The sequence below is a fragment of the Pimephales promelas genome, chromosome 20 (assembly GCF_988280905.1).
Source record: "Pimephales promelas chromosome 20, fPimPro1.hap1.1, whole genome shotgun sequence".
Classification (NCBI taxonomy): domain Eukaryota; kingdom Metazoa; phylum Chordata; class Actinopteri; order Cypriniformes; family Leuciscidae; genus Pimephales; species Pimephales promelas.
Genome location: NC_142788.1, coordinates 18,997,518 through 19,020,397, shown reverse-complemented (window position 1 = coordinate 19,020,397; position 22,880 = coordinate 18,997,518). Strand labels below are relative to the sequence as shown.

Here is a 22,880-nt window from a genome sequence, read left to right as displayed (position 1 = left end):
AAACGACAGGGGTACCACTGAAACTCAAAATTTTGAGTTTCTCTGATCTTCTTGAAACTCTGGATTCTGATAGAGGCCAATGAGACTTAGACCTGAGTGCAAAAATGGAGGCTCTAGACCCTTCCAGAGCTGAGATATTGAGATATTTATAATGGCACAAATGCTACGTGGGATCTCATTATCTCAGACCTGAGTGCAAAAATGTCTCTAGACCTCATGGCCCTCTATCAGAATCCAGAGTTTTGAGAAGATTGGAGAAACTTATTTTTTCGCACCGAAAAAAAATTACAGGGGTACCCCTGTCGTTTTTTTTTTTTTGGGTCAAAATTTTGAGTTTCTCTGATCTTCTTGAAACTCTAGATTCTGACAGAGGGCCATGAGACTTAGACCTGAGTGCAAAAATTGAGTCTCTAGACCCTTCCTGAGCTGAGATATTGAGATCCCATGTAGAATTTATGCCATTATAAAAATAGGGGGTTCGCGGACAGCGGAATTTTGGGACGGCAGAATTTTGTTACGGCGCTTGGTGCTACGGACCCCGTGGGGCCTGCTGAGTGAAGTAAAATAGTTTTTATCACGACAGGAACTTTAGTTAAAATGTCTATCAAATATACTACCTGAAACCCCTTTCAATAGATTGCAGGCGGGATGGTGTCCAATTGCAGCATGTTTCATGGCAAGTGAGCATACATGCACTCTTTTTGTGCATTTGAACGGCTATAACTCTGGGACCAAGCTGCCCAGATGCACCAAACTTGGGTCAAAGTAGGGTCCCTAGGGGCCCTCACCAACGGGCCCTAGCCAGAGGCTCTAGTGCCCCCACGTGTCGAGAAATGGGGCCCAACAGGAAAGGTGTCACTTCAGAAGGAAGGGTCCCATAACCTCGGGACTCTGGGGTCTGAGAGGGCCCCTAGGGGCCACTCACCACACCAAAGGACGATCTGCTGGGACTCGTCATTTCCAAGATATTGACTGTTTTGTCTATTGTGAAATGCTCCAGAAGTTAAAAAAAGGGGGCTGACATGTGATGTCCATTGTAATGGACACAGGGTCTGAATGGGTTAAGAGGTGGACATCCCTGAGAGTCATTTGTTCTTTGGGTTAGGCGGGGACCACAGGGGCCCTGGCCTGTGACTGAACCTGACGCTCTGACAGCTGTTGTTGACCTGAACCCTACACACACAGACACACACTCCCCTAACCACGAGATTAACCATCCACTGCCATCCACTGGGGCCGCCACTCCCTGCATGACTGTGGAGGAGTTTGGAAATAAACATCACTCGGAGAAAAAAAAATGAGAGAAACAAGCATCTTTAAGTTTGCAATAGGATTTATTTCACCCAGCGGAGAATAGAAAAATAGGATGAAGACAAAACATTGATGGGAAATCTAGTGACGATTTTAATTAATTGCTTACATATTCAAAAAGGAAAAACTATTTCAAAGATTTGCATAAAGAGCTTTGTGCCGTCCATTTCCCTGCAACAAAGAGAAAAGTATTGTTCTTTGGGATCAATTTAAGGACAATTTAATATCTCGTTGCTCTAACTACAGCAAACAATTTTCTATAAATATTTTTTTCCTCATTTATATGCTGAAGTGGCATTTAAGATTGGGGCTCATGATTATTACAACTGGAATACACAGCAAACAGAAAAAGAAGAACAAAAGTAACACCGAGTCACCCAGTCACATTTTGTTCAGTAATAAAGAAGATTTTTAACTCGTGCAACTACATTTAACAAAACGTACCACTTATTTCATCTTCAGTATATTCTCATCTTGAGCATGTTTCTATACAATTCAGGATAACATGTCTTTCCCACAGCAGTAATTGTGACCTCACAATGGCATTAATCCATCTATACGTACATCCTTCGCTAATGTCCTTTTTTCGTGGGGTCGTGAAACTAAAACGGGCCCAGATGTTTGTCGGGTGAGAGGGTGGGCCATTGCTTTGGCTGATGGCTTTTGGTCACAGGAAGTCATAAGTGCTTCACACATCTTTATTTTTAAGTTTATCTTCCTTCAGTATGGCCCTGTATGTGTACCTTGTTTCATCACCGGAGAGATCAACACCAGATCTCGTTTGAAAATTCCACATCCATCCATCTTTGGTTTTGGACTGTGGAATGCATAGTTGCACTGGTCAAGTCTGCAAATGAGTTCCATCCTGTTCTTAGATTGACTCCTCTTTGGAGGATTTAGTCTTTCGATGCAAAACCAACTCCAGAGAGTTTAAAAATGGCTGGAAGTTGGAGGAGGAGGTGGCGTAAACGCAAGAAAAAAAAGTGTCTTTTTCGAAGTTCAACGCTCCCCGAGAATGTCGGTTACCACAAGAGTTCATTGCAGCGAATTATGCTTTCCTACAAAGTCTGACACAAAAGAATGTTGCATGTGTACCTTGTGCGCTCGCTGGATGCGTCTCTCTTCTTTCTGGCATGCTGTTTAGGAGCAGCTGTCTGCTCACGTTCATCTCTCACACACTCTAACCCTTCCTGTCTCGTCCCCAAGTCCCTATTTGCACATCTTTGGATTTTGGCTTCCTCACAAGGGTGGAGCTGTTTCAGCCCGCATCGTTTCTTCAGTGTCTCTATTCTTTCTGCACATTTCTCCACACTTTTCCTAAAAAGATTAAGTGCCTCTGCATAAAGGTCCTCAAGTTTGCTTTTTATTTCAGGAGGGGGGTAGAGGGGGTAAGAGGAAGGAAAGAATAGTTCAAAGAGGGCCCCCTTCATGCCCTCTTTCCGTCTTTACCTCCTCCCTGAAGCACTGCCTCTGCCATATGGAGAAGCAGTCAAGAGTTTTAATGGCCAATTCTACGAGGGAGGTTTAGTGGAGTCGTAGGCTCCCGCTGAGGAGGGGTTTCCGTTCTCCTGTTTGGGGGAGGCGCGGCAAGCGGGAGGGGGCACGCTGAATGGGGAGGAAGTGCTGCCGGTAGAAGGAGGACGGGTCTCAGTGGGCAGGGGGTCTCTTTCTGTGGGGCGCAGAACAGATGGCGGCAGCGGGAGGGCCAGCGGGAAGCTGGTCATGTAGAATATTCTGCCAATACGTCGCGCCACCTGAGGAAAGCAGCCACATGCCAGTGTTATTTCTCACACCATACACCAACATGAAGTGCATAAGGATGTACAGTACCAGCGATACTAGATGACTGCGTTCATGTCTGCTCAGAATAATGAACGAAGAAATGTGATAACATGAAGAAACAAGACAAAAAAACTGGGCCTATCTATAGGTTTGTGGGGCCCTGGGCAAGAACATAAAACTAAATATCAGCAATCTACTGGTCAGAAGTTCTGACAAGTTCATTTATTATGGACCATCTTTGTAGCCCACTCTTCAGGAGCAGTATGCACTCCTGCTCCTGAAGGGAAACTTTCCTGCAAATATTAGATCCATCCCTTTCCAACACACCGGATCAGAAGTTTTGAGTGATCCTGAAGACCTTGATTAGCTTGTATTGCTTGTGTTTTATTAGGATTTGTCCTGAACTCAGGAAGTTGGCCCTCCAGAAGCAGGATAGTACACCCTTGCTCTGCAATACTGAGTTTAGCTCCAACCCTGATCAAAAGAAATTCTGCAGGACAGTTGGGACAGAGTTGCTCACCCTTTCCCTATTGTATATCTGTCCACTATTATTGCAGCTTCTTGACATGGAGAGCTATCTTCCTGCATAGTTTAGCTATAACTCCATTTAAATACGTGAGTCAAGTAATCAAGGTCTCAAGAATACTTGAAGTTTTATTTAACAAAGTTCGGGAGGAGCGCAAGAGGAAGCCGGTATAGCCGTCTCTCACCTCTGTCCTGCGACAGTTTCACAGCATCCCTCCACCACCCCATCGCCTCACTCTTGGCTGGTTTCTATCCCAGTCAAGGAGGGGGAGCACTCTGGGTTCGGGCCAAATTCCGAGCTCGGAGCCCTCCCCCGGACAGAGCGGCAAAAACACGCACAAGTTACTATATTTGATTTCATGTACATGTAAACTTGTAGAATAATTACAGGCAGGTGTGTTGGACTAAGGTCTGCATAAAACTCTGCAGGATGTTGGCCCTCCAGGAGCAGGATTTGACACCCCTGGTAAAGCAGGTCTTCTCTTTACCTGAGAGCGGATCTTGAGGGCAGGCCCCAGTTTCAACCCCATGTTGTTGAGCAAGTGGTCCTCAGTTAGCAGTGGCAGAGTCTCGCCATCAATGGCCTGCTCTCTGAAGACCTGAAATAGATGACCTAGCTTCAGCTGACGTTGATGAACATTGACCATTTCACTCAACATGCACACAATTCACGTGACTCATTCCACGGGGAAGCTCATGCATACTCGGCATCTGCAGTGAAATGTGGTGCGCTGTGGTCAACGGTGGGGTTTTATTGATGTGTTGAGCATGCGACAGATTGACATTCGGTGTGGTGAAATGTGTGAGACAGAGCTGTGAGTGAGAAAGATAAGAGCAGCGCAGAGCGGCCTTCTAACTTTTTAAAGAACACTCAAGGAACAACTAAATCAAGCTATGCTGGTCTAATGTTCTTGTCTACAAATTGCAGCACGTGATCTTCCTTCTGTGCTGTACTGAATGTCTCCAGTAGCCCCTGTTAAAGGCAGGGGCAGGAGAGGGGGTATCCAACGCTCTGCTCCTGCTCTTGTCCTCACCTGTGTGTACTCCCCACAGCCTGCTAGGCTGCTGATGAAGCTGCACACCTCCTCCACACTCCACTTGCTGATGTCCTCGACTGCTCCCGCCTCTTCTCCGTCCACAAAAAGACCTCCCATTGCGCCTGTGAGCCCGCCGGGCCGAGAGGAAGCAAAAATCATTAGAGACAGAAGGCCCCCTGTCCCCTTACACACTCACTTGCACCTACACACAGCTCTGTTATTGACCCTGCCTATTACGGAGTTTAGTAAAGGTCAGCGACAGGGCCCCTTCCTGGGGGAGGTCTCTCAGCTGGAGCAGGTAATGCATTTCAGATGGCTGAAGTTGCTCTGCACTCATTCAGTAACTAGATATTAATGTGGGGTTAAACCTTTCATGCTTTGTTGTTATGAGGATATGTATATTTTACCACATAATTCCATCATTACACCCTCATGTTATTCAAATTTGTTTTTCTTCGGAACACAAGCACATTGTCCAAGCTACTCTTTTCCATACAACAAAAGTGGACAATAATTGTGGCTGTCAAGCTCCAAAATTTTCCAGTGAAAGTACATTTAAGTTCCTGACTTTTCATGGTATTCTATAGTTGTTTTTTCCCCCCAGACAGCAACATAGTGAAGCATAGCCAAGATCCTACCCACATCTTGTACACGAGGCCCAGATGGGGGCCGAATCTGGGCCAACACTATGTTGCTGTCTGGGTTGGAGGTTGACAGCTGCGATTGCCATACACTTACATTTATAGAGATAAGAGAAACCGGCATTTTATTGTAAATAATTAAGGCAGTAAGCAATAACATCTTTTTTTTTTTAATTATTATTTATTTCTCTCTGTCTCATCTTATCATTGGTAAGATGAGACTTGTTGCATGCTCAGTATTTGCTAGAATGCCTGAGGTAGATTAGCTCAGCCTCTCTCTGAATTGGTCACTTCCTCATTAGGAGACTCATTTTCCATTAAAACTTGCTCTGGGCTTGCTTGCACTCTGGGCTAAATTTCTCAGTTTCTCTCTAACTCTCTTACTCACTCTTTCTGTCTCTTTGAGGACAAGGAATACTATGTGAACTCCAGATTTTTATAGTTGAGGAGCAGGCATATGATGTCACTAACACTAGTGTACGCATACGCTCTGTATGTTCGTTTTAAATGAGGAGTGCTTTGGAATATGGAAATGTATGTCTCCATGGCTACGTTCACACTGCAAGCCTTAGTGCTCAATTCCGATTTATTGCTCAGATCCGTTTTTTTTTGTATCGCTGTTCACATTGTTGTTTTAAATGTGGCCAATATCAGATTCCAAGCCAAACAGATCATGGTCCTGAACTAACCAGCATGCGCAAAAGAATGATAAAAACACTTCACACAACACACTGTCATTTGGAAATAAACACTGAGAACATTAAAGTAAATGATTACTCATTTTTTATAGTGTGATCTGCCACAGAAGCCAGCGAATTTATGTGCAGGCAATATATAAAACATTTTTTTTTTTAAACATTTATGATACGAGCCCTGGTGTTTTGCTTGAATGAGCCGTCACTGTAATACTTATGAGTTCTGACACATCACTGACTACCTTTGGCAACTATCTTGATAACTTCGGGTATGTAAAATCTTTGAAGTGACTCCCATGTGACTTGCTCTCTAGAGTGACTTAAAAGTCACATGAATTCCGATATGACTTTTCAGACTGTGGTCGGATTGCAAAACATCTGACCTGTATCAGATTTAGTACCTCTTATGGAAGTGGCAAAAATCGGAATTGAAAGAAGAAAAAAAAACATCTAATTGCATGGGGTTTTTGCTGTTCATACTGTCATGAGGAAAAACAAATTAGAGTCACATGTGAGCAAAAAAAAATTGGGTTTGGGTCACATTTACCTGCCATCTGAATAAGCACAAGATACAATATCTCTCATTGAATGTGATTAGATTTTGCTATCTGAATTTTAAACAGCTGTGAACTCACCGGTGTGAAAGTAAGGGCTGGTGTATGGAAAGGTAAAGGGCAGCGTTTGTCCAGGCAAAGTGGTTAAGGGTGGGATTCCTGGTGGCAGGTATTTGGCCTCACTCTTGCTCAGTCCTGATGTGAAGAGGTGGTGGGTCGGTGACTCTTGGCCAATGGAGCTACAAGGGGCACTGAGCCGTCCTGACCTCTCTCCCAGCTCTTTCACTGTTTCGCTAGACTTGCTCACATCCTTGCCTTGACACACCTCCGAACCGAGACTATGTCCGTCCACTTTGGAAAGCCTCTCAGGCCTATCTTCCCCAACCTCTGCATCAATCTCAGAGTCTTTCATGTCTTCATCTTGTCCCTCTGTTTCTCCATCCCTGGCACAACCCTCACTGAGCATCTCTTTGGTCTCAGACAAACCCCCTTGTTGGTCCCCTCGGAGTGGTCCTCCTTTCCTCACGCTCTTCCTGTTGCTGAGGTCTTTAGAGGAAGTGCCTACTGCTGCCCCCTGGTGGTTGAGGGAGAGTAATGGGGTGTTGTTGTGCCGCAAAACCAGCATGGCATTGCGGCGATTGAGCTCCTCTCGGAGTGGGTGTCCCTCTGGGATTTCGTGCAGGCTGCGTAAGGCAGGGTGTTCCGCAGGAAGCCCGGGATGCAGGCCCAGTGGGTCCGCCAGCAGTCGCTGCCTGTGGAGGTTCTCTAACTCCTTCTGTCTCAACAACTCAGCAGACATTTCCAACCTGGAGGAACATTCCACAATCAGAAAGGCATACTGGAACATGGTAATGAACATTTCCTGAGAAAAAGATTGTAAATTACATAATATAAAATTGTGTTTGTGAGGTTCATCAATTAAATCTATCTTTTGGTATATTACAAACAAGTGCTCAAACATCAAGTAGTAGTTGATTGAGACATTTATCTGTGCATCTCTATAACATTACCTAGCAAGGTTCTGCTTACGAAGGATCTCCTGTTGACGAGCAAACATCTCTGCCTGAGCAGGTTGCAGGAAACCATAACCTACAGAACAACAGCAAGAGAACATCAATATTAAAGGGGAGGGATACATTCATCCCATTGCACAGCTATCATTAAAAAAAAAAAAAAGGTATACATCTGTTTGTATACAACATACATCAAGTGTTCAGATTATACACATTCAACATAGTGATATATAGAGTGGCCCCAAAATAAATGATGATAGACCTATCATCTTTGAGATATATTTTTAATTACTTTTTTAACCAACTGATCTCAAGGTCATTTTAAGTGGATGTATGAAGTCAGTTCTCCTCAAGTTCACACAGGTGTCCTAGCAGAGTAACATAGCTGTTCTTCATCACATTAACTAAGGATGTTACACCTATGTTTGAGCATCAGAAAGTCTTCAAATAATTTTGCCTTAATGTTGTATTTTCTAACCTAACATTTTGTTTGAAAAGTCCACTTGTGTTATAATATTTTTAAATAAATGCTATTGTATATATTACTGTATATAACCAATAACACATCAAAAAAAAAAAAAAATCCCAGGTTAAATGAGTTCGGAGTAAATGTGAGTGTGTGTAACATATGGCAGAGGTAATGCTCACCTGGGGCTTGACAGAGGGCAGAAGGCATGCCCAGAAACGGGGGACGCAGGTGAGGCCCCAGAGCAATGTGAGGGGCATTCTGTGGGGACAGCAATGGAGGATGCGATATGTCTCTGTGCACAAAAAAAAAAAAAAAAAAAAAAACACCATCATTAACAAACTGCTACTGTTTTTATACTGTATACTGTAAGTCTTTCACAGCCTGCTTTTATAACCCATTTTATTTTATATTACAGGATACATTTTTCATAGACAGGATATTCACAAAGAAAAATTTTATGTACAAAATATTAGCTTAGATTATGATTATTTTTTATTTTTTGGAATAACGTACACACATGAATCATTCTCAATAAGACTAAACCGTGTATTAAGTAAACAGAGTCTGTCTTGGGGTCTGTAAATACGTCATGCTTGACTTCACGAAATTGTTACTTACAGAATACATGCACTTTCTTAATTGTGTGATGTTATGGTATTAAAACAGGTAGGCTTACAACAGTCTGATATGACTGTGTGGCGGTACGGTAATGATACAGGTTCATCAACAGCCTGGTTCAGCTGTACAGCATTATGGTAATGATACAGATTTTCAACAGTCTGTTATGGCTGTGTTTTGTTTTGGAAAGCTAACTATATAGATTTCCAAAAGTCTAATATGTGGCGTTGTGGTAATGATTTAGGTTTTTTAAGGAGTCTGGTACAGTTGTACGGTGCTATGGTAATGAACAGGTTGTCAACAAACTGTTACGTCTGTGTGGTGGTATCCTTACAATACAAGGTTTCCAAAGTCGATTTCAATATAGCTGTGTGGTGTTATGGTAATGCTGCGTTCTCTTCCATCGGTTATTTTTATCGCTCCCTCCGGTGCACACGAGCGACCGTAGCCCCTCATCAGTCCTGTCACGCTGCGGACAGCAGCACTGTTTGTATCCTTGCCCCCCCCCCCACCCCTCCACCACAACCTCCATCATCTCGTCGCTCGCTCCCTCCCTCTTGCTCTGCTGCGCTCTGTGGCCCTGCCACTCTGGTAATGAGGCCTGAATGCACAATAAGAGCATGTCATACTCCGACAGCTGGGGCGGCCCCCCAGCCTCGCCCGGGCTACAGGCTGAAGCACCCACTAATTAACACAGTTCTTCCTCTTCCACCCCAACACACACGCACACATCCCCCTCCTCTTCCTGTCTCCCTCCGCCGTATTCAACCAATAAAAAGATGGCGTGTCGCGTTGCCTCAATTAAATTTTTCTCCTTTTGTACAGGTGGAGAACACAGGCTGTTCATATACAATACAGCAGCCGCCTTTATAGAGCCATGTCAGGGAATAAGGAAAATGAGGGCTAAGAAGAAAAAAGGAGTAGAGGAAAAATATGAAGAAGTGTACTAGTGGCGAGGTGTTGAAATCCAGGCAAATCCTGCGGTGTCTTTTTAAAGTTTTTTACTGCATTTACTGCAACTCTTCACTGAGCCCTCCAACACGCACGCTCACACATGCATAAATATAAATGAAACTCAACACACCTAAAGCAAGCGAAAGAAAAGCGCGGTTGCTTTGTACTTGTGACTGAGTAACGCTTGCTCCAGGGGGAGAGAGACTGAGCAATGCAGTGCAACACAAACACATAAACATCCAAACAGAAAGAGACGGAAAAAAAACCCCATCTGAAATGAGGGAAGAAGCCCTATTTTGCTCTACTTAGGTTTTACGCAATTTTTTAGCTAAACAGCCCTAGCATGTCTTCCTTGAGCAGAAACAAAGAAGAAATCTAAAAACACAGGTACAAGCGGAACAAGCATGTGTGTAAATTGAGGGGTTGAGGAAGGTGTGGAGAAACACAAAGGGGGGAAATCATCGATCGATTGGGCGGCTGTTGAAATGTTAATGCTAATCGTATAACCGCTTTCCGCCGGTGCCTCGCACTTCTGTGGCAGCTCCAATTAATCTGGAAGAAGGCAGCGCGTGACCTTGGGGCCGGGAGTCGGGCCGGCAGCCCAGCCATGCTTATGTAATTACACTGTGAAGTGTGTAATCACCTGGCCTAATCCCTCAGGCCTCACAATTAGCCCGGGCGGCGCTGGCCAGGCCTGCCAAACTCTGCGCCGCCCTGCGCGGCCCACAGATGAATAACGGTCAATTAAAGCTGCATGACTGGGGCCGCGAGGCGTCCGCTCGATAGTAATTAGCTGTAATCATGGGGAGACGTGCCCGGCAGACGTGCTTCTCCTTTTATAGGAAGCAATTTTGGAATGAGGCAAGCGTTAACCATTTCACTCTGGGTCTTTGGCCGACAGAAAATAGAAAAAGAACAAGAAAAAAACAGGGCGATATGTTGGAGGGCAGGGATTATGACTCTGTCGAAATGTAAAAATTTTAAAGCTGCATTGTGTATTTTTGTGCTCCACTAGCTACACCAGTCGAAATTGCAAAAATAATGAATATTTTCAAACAGGTTTTCCAGTTGGCATGTTAGTTTTCTCTGTGCTTTAAAGAGATATGAACATTGTGTCACACAAAAAGATATATAAAAAAGTATTTTCAATGTTTTTTTTAATCCATACAATGAAAGAGGGATCTAATTCCTTGAATTTAATTGTATAGACAAAAGCAACTGAAACATTCTTCAAAACATCTTCTTTTGTATTTTACAGATTTTTTTTTTTTTTTCAAAAAAAGGTCAGGTTTAGAAAGACATAAGAGTATATTATGATTATTTTCATTTTCCTGAATGATTATTATCATTTATCTCTTTAAATAGAGATAAAAGTATTTCAACATTTAAAAAAAGTTGCACAAGGCAGCTTTAAAAATGTGTTACATTTATTGTTACACTGACTGCAGTTCAGTTTACAGGCTTAATTACCTCTACATCTTTTGAGGACTGCCTCCGTTCCTCCACCCTGCCCCATCTCTCCTTTTCTCTATCTGTCGATCTCTATAGCTAGCTAGCGGTAGGGCAAGTAGACGCCACTTGTGTTCGCTCATGTGTGACGACCTGTCAGAGTGGCAGCGGCGTCGCTCCCTGCCTGAAAGCAACGGCAGTGTGGAGTGGTGTGTGTGTGTGTGTGAAGGCAGAGGCAAAGCAACAAACTGGCCAGACGAGAAAAAAGAGAGAGAGAGAGAGAGAGAGAGAAGTGGAGCAGAGCTGACAGGATGGCCCTTAATGAGAGGAGCGCGGGGGATTAGCCGCTCGCCACACCGTGCCCGCCTCGCCTTGACTCGAGGCGGGAACACATTTGCACAGGAAGCACATTAAAATGCATAAAGCTCTTGCTCACCCAACGCCCCCCACCCCAGACCACTGTCTGTTGCTTGTGCTGCCCCACATGCCAAACACATTAGGATTTGCCTTGCAGATTCCCTAAATGCAATCTGCCATTTAAACCCAGACAAATGGCCAGCCATGGCTGCAGGACTATTGATCTTGGTAATGATTTGTTTTTAACAATAGCCACTAATGGGCGTCAGATAATCAATTATGGAGAGTCGATAGAAAGGTGAGCTTGAGGAATGGCTTCCGGCGCACTGTTTTAGCCTGGCGGACTCTCTGTCGATACTTTAGAGGGGTTAGCAATGTCACACAATCTGTGCTAAAAGCTTGCAGCCCACCCAAACATACAGGCCAGTATTCTGTCATCATGTTTCCACCATCATATTCACATATGACGTGGAGAATAAATGGAGAAACCTGGATGACTGCACAGGTCACTCTTTAACATACAATTTTAATGAGACTGAAGCTTTAAAGAGCATATTGCAGGTAAAAAAAAATCTAATTAATATATAACCATGTGTGCAAATACCATATGAAAAGTTAATGCAGGATTTAAAATGTTTTAAAACGACATAAGGGCACTAATTTAGTAGAAGTGAGCGTTTCTCATAAAAACGGCTTTTTTTTCAACATCGCGTCACTTTACGCCATGAAAGGGAGTCGCCACCCTCAGTTCAGTGCAGAGTCGGCTGGTATTCAGTAAGAGCGGTCTTGAGTCAGTATGTTTTTGGTAGTTTTTTTTGTATTTTAATTTATCCTCATCATGTTAAATTATTGTGTTTGTGGAGGTTGCAAAATCTCCGGCCTGTCAGGACATCAAGTCAACGGGTTTCTATAACAAGAAAAGGGATGGTGCAATATATCTTTCGTGTCTGGTGCAGGATTTCTCTTCCGCATCGGCTTCAAAAAACGCGGTCGTGTGAAGCGTTCACTTCAGATCGAAGGTTTATCATCCCACCGATATGATGGAGTTTATCAGGGGATGCCGAAACAAGTATATTGATCGTCTTATACTGTACCAATGGCATCAAATAGTGTGATATAGGTAGATAAAGGCTAAATAAAGGCAATTTGTAATTGAAAAACAAAATTACTAGGTTGTTTAAATATTCAAATCTTAAATTTTCTGTTTGTTATAACCCAGGTGAAAAATATGTATTAAAAAATGTACTTGAGTATGTTTTTAGTACAATAGAAATATCCTCAAGTATAGTTTTTATACATTTAATAGTATAAATCTATCCTAAACATACTAATGTCTGCTGGCCTGATATAAGATGGTAATAATTAGTACAATATTGTAAGCAAAGTGTATATCGTTAGCGAACGTGTATACATCTATAAGCACGTCTCTCACCAAGACACCTGTCCTGTTCTCCACAGGTTCTCCTCACACAACAACTCAATTTGTCTCTGACCATTCTGTCTAACATTAATCCTAGCCTGTCCCTGATCTCTTGGCAGCATAGCAGACTCATAATTGTATGGCTGTGGTCCGTCTTACGAGTAAGTATGAACAATTTCCTCAGCGTCCAAAATGTCATTGCGATCCATTGCTTTCCTTTTGTTTGAATCGATCACACTCCCGCCTGTTACATCACGCCCATTTTCAGACGCGGAAGTAAAATTTTGTCACAAAAACGACTCCAGAAGCTTCTGTAGGGGCGGCAGTGGTTCATGTAGATTGTCTACAAACCGAAAGGTTGGTAGTTCAATCCCCAGTTCCACCTGACCAAGTGTCGAAGTGTCCATGAGCAAGCTGCTCCCGACGAGCTGCATGGCGCCTTCCATGGCTGACACCGCGTGAGTGAGTGAATGGATGTGAGGCAAAAATGTAAAAGCGCTTGGTGGCTATTGGGTCTTTGAAAGCGCTATATAAATGCAGTCCATTTACCATTTATAAGTATACTTTAAAGAAAATCTAGTTCCTACATTATTTTTCTATACATTGACTCGTTGGGTCCTCTAACCTACAATATGCCCTTTAAAGCTTTGAATAGGACATAAAACCCCCAATTAAGTATCCAAAAGTGTCCCCCCATGAATTATTAATTCAAACTGCTTTTTGAATCAAATCAAATGATTCATTCTCATGAACTCTTAAGAATGTGCCAAGTCACATAGACCACTTTTTTAATACATTTATTGTGCATTATATGATTTTTAAAGCTTGGTATCTTTGGTCCCGTTTCATTGTAACTGCATGGAAAAAAGAAAACAATTCCCCCTTATGTATTCCGCAAAAGAAAGAAAGTTATGTGTTTCCATCAACATGAGGGTGAGTAAACGTTGACAGAATTGTCATTTTGGGTTATTTAATCCATAAATGTGCATTTTAACAGTTTTTTTTTAAATTCTCTGAGCTCTAACTAAACAAAGGGTTAAAGAGCCAATGAACAAAAAAATGAGTGTAGGAGTGAGAAAAAACACTTTCCTCCCTCCCTTCACCCACAACCTAGGAAGTGTGCAGGCCTCGTTAACATCAGCGGTCCTGTGTGGCTAATTACCGTGAGCTGGCGGAGCTGCGGCGGCTGGCTGGTCAAAGCTGCACGCTGAGCTCCTGACATGATGCTGCGCTGGGCCAGGAACCGAACAGAGTTCCCCCACCCACGCTGGGTGACCCCTCCCAATTCACTTCCTCCCTACCGCCTCGCCTCGCTGGCCCATTATCGATCCTCCAGCTTCCCGCGCCACATAAATAATCGACAAGCAATTACCTGCCTACTCCCGCTGCCTGGGCTTTGTTTGGAGGCGGAGGGGAGCGCCACGAGCACAGTGGCCTTGCTGAGATGAGGAGAGAGGGAGGAAGAGAGAAATTCGGTGTGTGTGTGTGTGTGTGTGTGTGTGGGGGGGGGGGGGGTGCATTGCTGGAAGGAGAACGGCATGTGTTGTCCTAGCGACCCGTTCGGTCCTGAGCCCTATAAAAGCCTCCTGACAAGATCAAATCGAACAGGGTTGCAAAGAGGTCATCGCAGAGATCATGCCCACTGGCACATCCCATTAAGTGGATTTTCTATTCTTTCCGTGGCCTTAACGCCAACTTCCAATTTTCCCTCCCTTTTCCCTCTTCCGTTACTTTGGTGCATAATTTAATTTGTCCCTCTTTTCTCTTCGGCAGGCAGTCACCCACTCCAACATGCATGCAGTATTCATTAGAGTCGGATGTTGGCTTCATTATTAATGTAAAATATTCATGTTATTTTAAAGCTTAGCATTTTTTCCTGTATCCGTGTTCTTAAAGTGCGCCTCCGAGGCTTCCACTCAGCAGAGGGTATTTATCAACCACATGCACATATACAGCACATCCACTTTTACATGACAATATAGTCAAGAAAGCATATGTGTGGATTCAGCCACTGTCCTAGTTTTTCCTAAATGAGATGACACCACGAGATAACAGTTAAATCTCATTTGCCAAAACCTTTGCTGCATAATTGTACAGTAAACATCAAATATCCTCTTATTAGTTGTGATAGTGATAGATTGGTTGTCGCATCTTATCTGGTTTGGACGCCACGTCAGGCTGTAATACCCATAGCAGAGCAGGAGGTGGAGAGACTAATGTGAGACTAAAGACTGAACATACATTTAGTCTAAAATCTAACAGTTTAGATTAAAGTGTGCAGAAAAAGTGTGCAAAAGCGATAATCTGGAAAGTATTGTGCATGTGCATTACCGCTCAGGGAACTGTGCGTCTCTGTGCTGGGGAAGGCCCTGTTTGCGCCGCTGGCTAGAGGAGCTGCCTGCAGAGGGGACGTGGGCTTCCATTCCTCCTGCGTTTCTAACGGCAGCCATAGCTTCCTGACGCACACGCAGCAGCTCTGTGAATGGAATGAACAGACCAGTTAAATCGAGAAACTCGTCCGGTCTGTGTTGTCGGTGCCAAATCTGTCAGTCTAGCTCTGAACCAACACAGTAAGATTTAGTCCAAGAGTCCCAGAGCAGAATATGTTATATGTCACACAGGCAAGTCTTCCCACAAATGAATCCTTTTAAACAGGTGATCTACTGTAGAGTCAGTTCTTCACTGTTCAACATGGAGCTCCCAATGAATCGCTGAGCATTAGGGTAATTAAAATGAAGCATATTGTTAATTATAATAAAATAATTGTCACCCATCATTAAAACCAATTAACCTTAAAGGTATACCCAAAAATTCTGTCATCATTTACTCACCCTCAAGTTGTAGAAAACCTGTTGCAAAAAGTAAGATATTTTGAAGAATGATTGGAACCAAACAGTTGTTTGGCCCCATTATCTTGCATTGTGTTTTTTTTCTACTATGAAAGTCAATGGTGCCCCACAACTGTTTGGTTCCAATCATTCTTCAAAATATCTTCCTTTGTGTTCAGCAGAAAAAAGAAACTCATACGGGTTTGCAACAACTTGAGGGTGAGTAAATGACAGAATTTTCATTTTTGGGTGGAGTACCCCTTTTAGAAAAATAAAATGAGGACTGTCAATAGAATAAATGATTTCTGAAAGTCCTTAGGAAGCAGAATGTCAAATTATTATTATTTTTTGTTTACCCCCAGCAGCCGCTTGCAAAACATTATAATATGGAAAACATCCATAATAATACACTACAAAAATTGGTCACTGGTTGCACAAGCACATTAGAGTAGTATCAATATTCTTTTTAAAAAATCGTGATGTTTGACCATTGACATATTTCTAGGGTGTTGTGGGTTTCTAAGGTGTTCTTGGTGCCAAATCTATGTATGGATTTTTTGTTGTTGTTTATCATTCACCAAGCAAAAATAATGAGTTTTGGTTGCTTATAAAAGTAATTCCGCACCTTGACAAGCCACTCGATTCATGTATCATTCATGTCCGTATAATTAAACGGTGCGGGACGTGCTGAAATTTAATACTTAAGATTAGGAGTTAGTTCATAGAGCTAATCCTTAACAAACACCATTAACACAAATCAATAAAATAAAACAAACTACATGTGAATAATTTTAACAAAAATTAAAATTCTCTTATCATTTACTTGCCCTCAAGTTGTTCCAAACCTGCATGAATTTCTTTCTTCTGCTGAACACGAAAGAAGATATTTTGAAGAATAAGGGTAACCAACCAGTAGTGGGGCACTATAGACTTCCATAGTATGGAAAAAAAATACTATGGAAGTCAATGGTGCCCAACAATTGCTTGGTAACAAACATTCTTTAAGCGTCAGAACGTCTCGAGGGTGAGTAAATGATGAGCAAATGATGACAAAATTGTAATTTTTGGGTGAACTATCCCTTTAAACTGTTTGAGATGACATGACTGAAATGTAATTGAGCTGCTGGTTTCCCTCCTGAATCTGTGATGTTAGACCATCCCAGACCCATCTCCCAACATTACCAAACTAACAGGGTCACAACAGGAAGCGACTCTCTAATGAAAGAGTGTTAAATAGAAAATCCATCCTGCATGCCTCCCTCTTTTCCTCTCCCTCGCTCTCCTCTCTCACTCCCTCTCTCCTCTGGCCCTTTTTTAATTAGACGGTTCCCTCGGGAGCTGGCGGCCATTTCCGAGGCTGCCGTGTGGGCCTGAGTGATCGGGTCGGAGGCACCACGACAGATATTAATGTGCACAGGCCCGTTGTATTGATCTGTTTATTGCACTGCCCCGCGGGGGCCCAGACTGACAGCGGACAAACCTCCAACAGTCCGTGAGAGGGAATAAAAGAGAATGAAAAAAAACCCCCAGAAGAATCTACTTTCAAGGAAAAGCAGTGACAAGGCCTGTCACTTGGTCACACACTCATTGCAGATGATCAAAATAATTAGTAGTCTATCCACACACATTATTACCAGCTGGAAAAATCTGGCTAAAGCATGTTGATGTGTTTTGGAAAATGTTAGCTGTTTCCCAGCACATCATTGATGCTCTTAGACCATCTCGGACTGGCAACAAACCTTCTAATAACCAGCTGCTGCTGCAACCATTTTCCAATACACACCTATCAGCTTTCCAGCATGGTAAAACACCCCTAAAATCCACTAAAACTCAAAAGTCCCTCAGAAGCCCCTTTCCTAGGTTGCTCAGCGATGAATTATTCCCTTTAACCTGCAACAGAGTTAGCACAGGGTCACCAGGGGCTAGATGTACAAGTACACCACTCATCCAAACAGTGAAATCCTGACACTCATGCAGCCATCTCCCACTTACATTCACTCTGTGTGCCCTCTGTCCCACTCCAAATTTGCATTATCTGCGTGAGTTACTGTGGAATCTTTACCTATCTAGATCTGGTTTCCTCTTCCCCACGTACACAAAGAGCTACCGTGGCAAAGCACTGGCAGGCCTTTGAGAGCTTCTGTATTGCCAGAAGCAGCTGACAGACACGGCACTCATCGGGAATTCTTTCAGGGGGATGCCAGATCCAAAGGCAACTGAGAGTACTCATCATGCCTTTTTCTCTTACTGACCTCAAAATTTCCAATGGTAGCATGTGTATATATAGATATATATTATACATAGATATACACACACACACACACATATTTATATTATATATTAAAAGAAAAACCTATCAACCAGTTTATCAAAGAGATATTCTGTATTCAAATTCCACCCCAAAATCCAAACATGAGGCCCATCAATTTAGTGGTCACAACGAGGACCTATAGCAACCTTATCATAGCCAAAGCTAAAGGTGCACAACACCGTATCAGTATAACCCCCCCACCACCCCCCCCTCAAATGCACACACTCACACAAACCTATCCGTGCCTCCTTCATGGCCTTTCATTTCAGGGCCTCCACTTCAAACACATGAAAGGAAGCTCTGCGGGGATCCAGGCGAGAATGAACGAGGGAGAAAAGAAAGAGAGAATATAAAAGCAGGGCTGTGTGTAGAGAGTTCTTGGGGAGTGTGTGCGTTTGTCTGGGGGGTGGAATGGTCAGAAGGGCCTGGCCCTACTCTCTGCCTATGTCAAGGGGTTTTTGGAGCCTACTGTATAGAACCCAGCACAGCATCAACACTTCCCGACACACTTCAGAGGCACACACGAGGGGGTGGGGTGAGTCTAGGGGTATAAAGACGAAGCCATAAGGAAGGATGAAGAAAGATATGAAGAAAGGAAAGGAGCCAGATAGAAAGAAGGCATCTCAAAGGAGAGAGCAGGGAGATGGAAGCACGTGGAGGTAAAGAAGAGAGGAGAAAACACACAGAAACACAGCTGGGGTTGACGCTTCCCAGCGCCAGAGAGGTTTCTCTGAAAACCCACTCCAGAAAAGTCAAAAGCAGCTCAGTGTGAGCTATGGCGCTGAAGAAACAACAAAACAAACCAAAAAAACAACAACAAGAAAATAAATTAAAAGTGACTTGAGGAAGGGGGGGAGTGAAATATGAAGGATTGGAAAGGGAATGTTTGGGATCGACAGCCAGCTAAAAGAACCAAAACTATCATCATTGGTTCACCTTTGTGTAGAAAAAATGGACTGCAATACATGGGGAGTGCAGTTACAATAAAATGGTTGTTCTGACTTAAAAAAGACGCAAATGCACCATAAAACCATCATAATAGACTTGGTTGTCAACACAACTAAGAAATACACCAACGTTCAAGTTAATATTTACTGATAATCTTCCCCTCAGTGAGCTGTGACCAGATTGAGTCAAAGAGTTGAACCTGAGAACCAAATTTTGCCTTTTGAATTTATTGACATGGGATAGTATAGTCAAGACAGGAAACAAAGTGGGAAAGAGATGGGGGACGGGATCAGGAAAGTTCAGCGAGCCGGGACTCAAACTCAGGGCACCCGGAGCACAACCACGCAAATGACTTGCATATTTGCCTTAAAGTACTTGAATAATAGTTTTAAGGTTATTTTTGAAACTTTGAAACCTCAGACCCTGTTCATTGTAAGTACATGAAAAAAATGATCAGTACACACACGGTATTTCTATTTTGCATCATAAAGCTTTAGAACGACATGTGGTTGAGTAAATGATGAAGGAATTTACATTTTGGGTGAACGAACAACTGAATAAACTGAAGAAACATCATAGATGTATACAGTAAACCTTTAGGTGAAAAGGTGAGAATGGGTATCTCACTCATCAAAGTCTTGGCAGCCAGGCATGTTGGCAGTGGTTGACTGGCACAGCCTTATCGTAGGCTTATGAGCTCAGCATGCAGGGGCAAGCCAGCACGCTCGCATTCCTCAGGGGAGGAACAGCGTCTTGGCCTGGTGAGTCTGTTTTCAATGGCAACCATTATGAAACCATACACCTGACATTTTTCCAGATATCTAGGGGAGGGACCGGCGGTGACCCTGCAAATCATGTGGCTGCTTTCTCTCACTGGATTTCACACGGACGGGTAAACGTCCTACCTTTTCTTCTCGGATTCAGATTACTTACTACAAATAACCACACCTTTTTTAAGGTGGTTGCGGTGGATGAGAGGAGTAAAGATGGAGAACAGAAGGAAGTTGAGCTCAGAAAGTGAAAGCAAGGAGAGAAGAATTGACAAAATCTGGAAGGGACTTGTATGTGAATTTGTCCACAACATGCCTCAGTGTGACTAGCCTGGGAAAACCCAGACAACTTCCAAAGTTAGTCTGACAAAGAGCTCATTCAAACCCATTTCTAGTCCACAGAAATCGTGGCACCAATCAGAAACGTTGGGACGGGCTTTACACGATGACGACAGCGCTGGAATTTTGAAGCAGATTTTGTAGCCTACATTACAAAGATGGACATCACTCGTCGCCGTCGAAAATCACTCACTCGAACTAGCTATCGCGTCTGTTTTGAACGTTTCCTTTTTGTTAAAAGCCAAGCAAAGAACAACACTCAGTGATGTTTCTCCGCCGGCCGCCACTCTGCAAATGTCATCTCCTTCATCGCTCTGATTGGTTAAAGGTCTACCTGCGACGTCCGCTGGTGACGCCCCTCTGGAAATGATTTGTCTATGACGCTTTGCCAGACCATAACTCAGTTACAACAACTGAGATTGGTCTGGTTTTAACCAGGCTATCAGTGTGACGGTAGAAAAACAGAGGAACTTTTAGATTGAGGTGACAGGAGAGCGCAGCACCTCTGTCATAAAATCCTAGACACGAACGGCACATATAGTGGCACTAATTTCTTACAGATGTATGAGAGGGGCAATTAAACCCTTTATAGCACCCCCACCCCCACCCCCAACCCTCGGAATTGCAAGCAGTAATTAAGAATCATTACTGATCAAATAAAATTTAAAGTCGTATGCTCTCAGATTTAGCAAGAATGTGAGATTGATTGAATTTATGCTACCAAAAAAAAAGGTCATAAAAGCTGGAGGCAATTAACGGTTTCTCAGAGAAAAACATCAACAAGGCTCTAAAGCGCAGTTAAGACATAATCAAACAAATAAAACAAAATAATGCTCACTAAATTTCGGTTTACAAATCTTAGAAATCTACATCCGTTAACCCTGGTACCTCGTCAGTGATCGTAAATTTGAAGGCATGAGAAAAAAAACGAGCAAAGGACCCGTTTTCACGGTGTTGGTAATTTAGAGGGTTGGCTTGCAGCCAATCAAAGGGCCAAATCGATCCAGTCGACCTCAGGGCCCAATGGCAGTGTTATTTACTACTGTGTGTGGCAGTAGTCACAGATCACCCACTCTGACATCCTAGCGTTGGGTGGGCTGAGACCACAAATAGAATTGTCAGTAATCTCCGCAGTCAAGCTCTAGCTGTTTGTGTGGTATCCAGGAATGAGACTACATGGGTAATTAGAGCGGATATAGAGACAAGCTCTCTCACACACACACACACACACATACACAGGTGAGGCACACTCACCGTGACTCGGGACGCCCATGTTGTTCGCCAACTGATACAGGCGCTGCTGCTGCTCCTCATAAGAGCCATGCTCGTTCAGAGCTGACATCATGCGCCTGTAGTGCTCCTCGGGGGTCATGTGACTGCCTGGCTCCAGCGCAGGAGTGTGAGAGTTTTCTGTGGGATCAGAAGAAGCTAAATTTAATCAGCTGTTTCAAACTATGTGATTGTATGTGAGATGTTTGAATGTTTGAGTGAAGGAGAAGCCTATGTGTGGTTCTCCTCGGTACGCTGGGCGGCAGTAACTCAAGCCAGTGCATGGGGAGAGACTCTTGGGGGAGTGATGGGGAGGAGGAAGATTGGTGGAAGGGGGGATATTTTACCCTCCTCATTGAAACAGGAGCTTGGCCCCGGGCAGGCGAACAGAAGCAATGCAGCCCGGCGCAGGGGACTGGGGGGAGTGTGTTCTGCCAAGCGCCAGATAATCCACCCGAGAGGCTTCAGGTGTGTATGTGTGTGAGCGTGCTCATGTGGATGATGTTTTGAGGCATTGTGAGTATGAACAATTCTGCTGTATGGGTGATGCGTGATTATTATCAATGTTGAAAACAGTGAAGCTGCTTTATATTTTTGTGGACACAATACTTGAACATGATTTTTTTCAGGATGCTTTGATGAATAGAAAGTTTATATAAAGTATTTATTTGAAATATTTTGTTAAATAAAAGTTTTACTATCACTTTTTTTGAACGATTTAATGCATCCATGCAGAATAATGCTGAACACACACACATACATATATATATATATATATATATATATATATATATATACAGCATTCTTAAAATAAAATGAGACATAATGGTCTGGATAGGGGATCAGTACTACCCTCCAGCTGTGTGTGTGTGTGTGCGTGCGTGCCTGCGTACGTGCGTGAGTGTGTGTTTGTTTGGAAGGAAGGAGCTTAGACACAACAGCTGCTATGCTCTCAAACTACACACACATGTGCACACAAAAGCATACACATGCAACATGCTATGTTGTTTGGGTGTGGTGATGGATCACAGACATGCAGACACAAGACATTAGATCAGCGGCATTCCAAAGCCATGCTAATCCACAGCGGGTGACCGACGCAAGCCAACTGTAATTCACCGACCTAAAACACACATAACACCCATTTATCATTCTCACTGCAGCAGCCGTGCTGATTGGCTACACGGTGACGAGCGAGCAGGTAACGCCTCAAAATAAAATATGCTATCTAAACACAAGAGATCTCAGACCACTGATTATTGGGTGTGGAATGTGTTGAGACACATATAGAGATGTCGCATACTAGATGCAGTTATGTGAAAACTTTATTATTAAAATACTGAAAATATAATATTGAATTTAATAATGACCATCATAATTATTTGTATTTCAGAATGTCACTTCTATGAGAATTGTTTTAGCATATTGAATTTTTATAACATAAATGAGAGTATAACATTTTTAAAAACACTGTGACCTAACCAGATATCACACAAAGTGTGGGAAAATCTTCTAATTTATATGCATACTGGGGAACTCTGCCCATAGTAAAATCTCACTGACCCAGAATTCTGTCATATCTTCTGATTG

General features: G+C 43.1%; 1 protein-coding gene across 3 annotated transcripts in view; it reads right to left on the bottom strand.

Moving 5' to 3' along the window:
* Positions 1-1,315: 1,315 nt before the first annotated feature.
* samd11 (sterile alpha motif domain containing 11) overlaps positions 1,316-22,880 on the bottom strand; it is a 61,846-nt gene continuing 40,281 nt past the window's right edge. For 2 of the 3 annotated variants that reach the window (XM_089124150.1, XM_089124152.1), the window contains exons 6-13: positions 21,276-21,431; positions 15,157-15,301; positions 8,207-8,319; positions 7,556-7,634; positions 6,627-7,351; positions 4,653-4,777; positions 4,107-4,217; positions 1,316-3,065 (exon numbers count right to left, since the gene is read on the bottom strand). In XM_089124150.1, coding sequence (XP_088980276.1) covers positions 2,823-3,065; positions 4,107-4,217; positions 4,653-4,777; positions 6,627-7,351; positions 7,556-7,634; positions 8,207-8,319; positions 15,157-15,301; positions 21,276-21,431 — 1,697 coding nt within the window. In that variant the 3' untranslated portion in view covers positions 1,316-2,822. The remainder of the gene's footprint in view (positions 3,066-4,106; positions 4,218-4,652; positions 4,778-6,626; positions 7,352-7,555; positions 7,635-8,206; positions 8,320-15,156; positions 15,302-21,275; positions 21,432-22,880) is intronic. The other variant, XM_089124151.1, reaches the window with a different exon arrangement.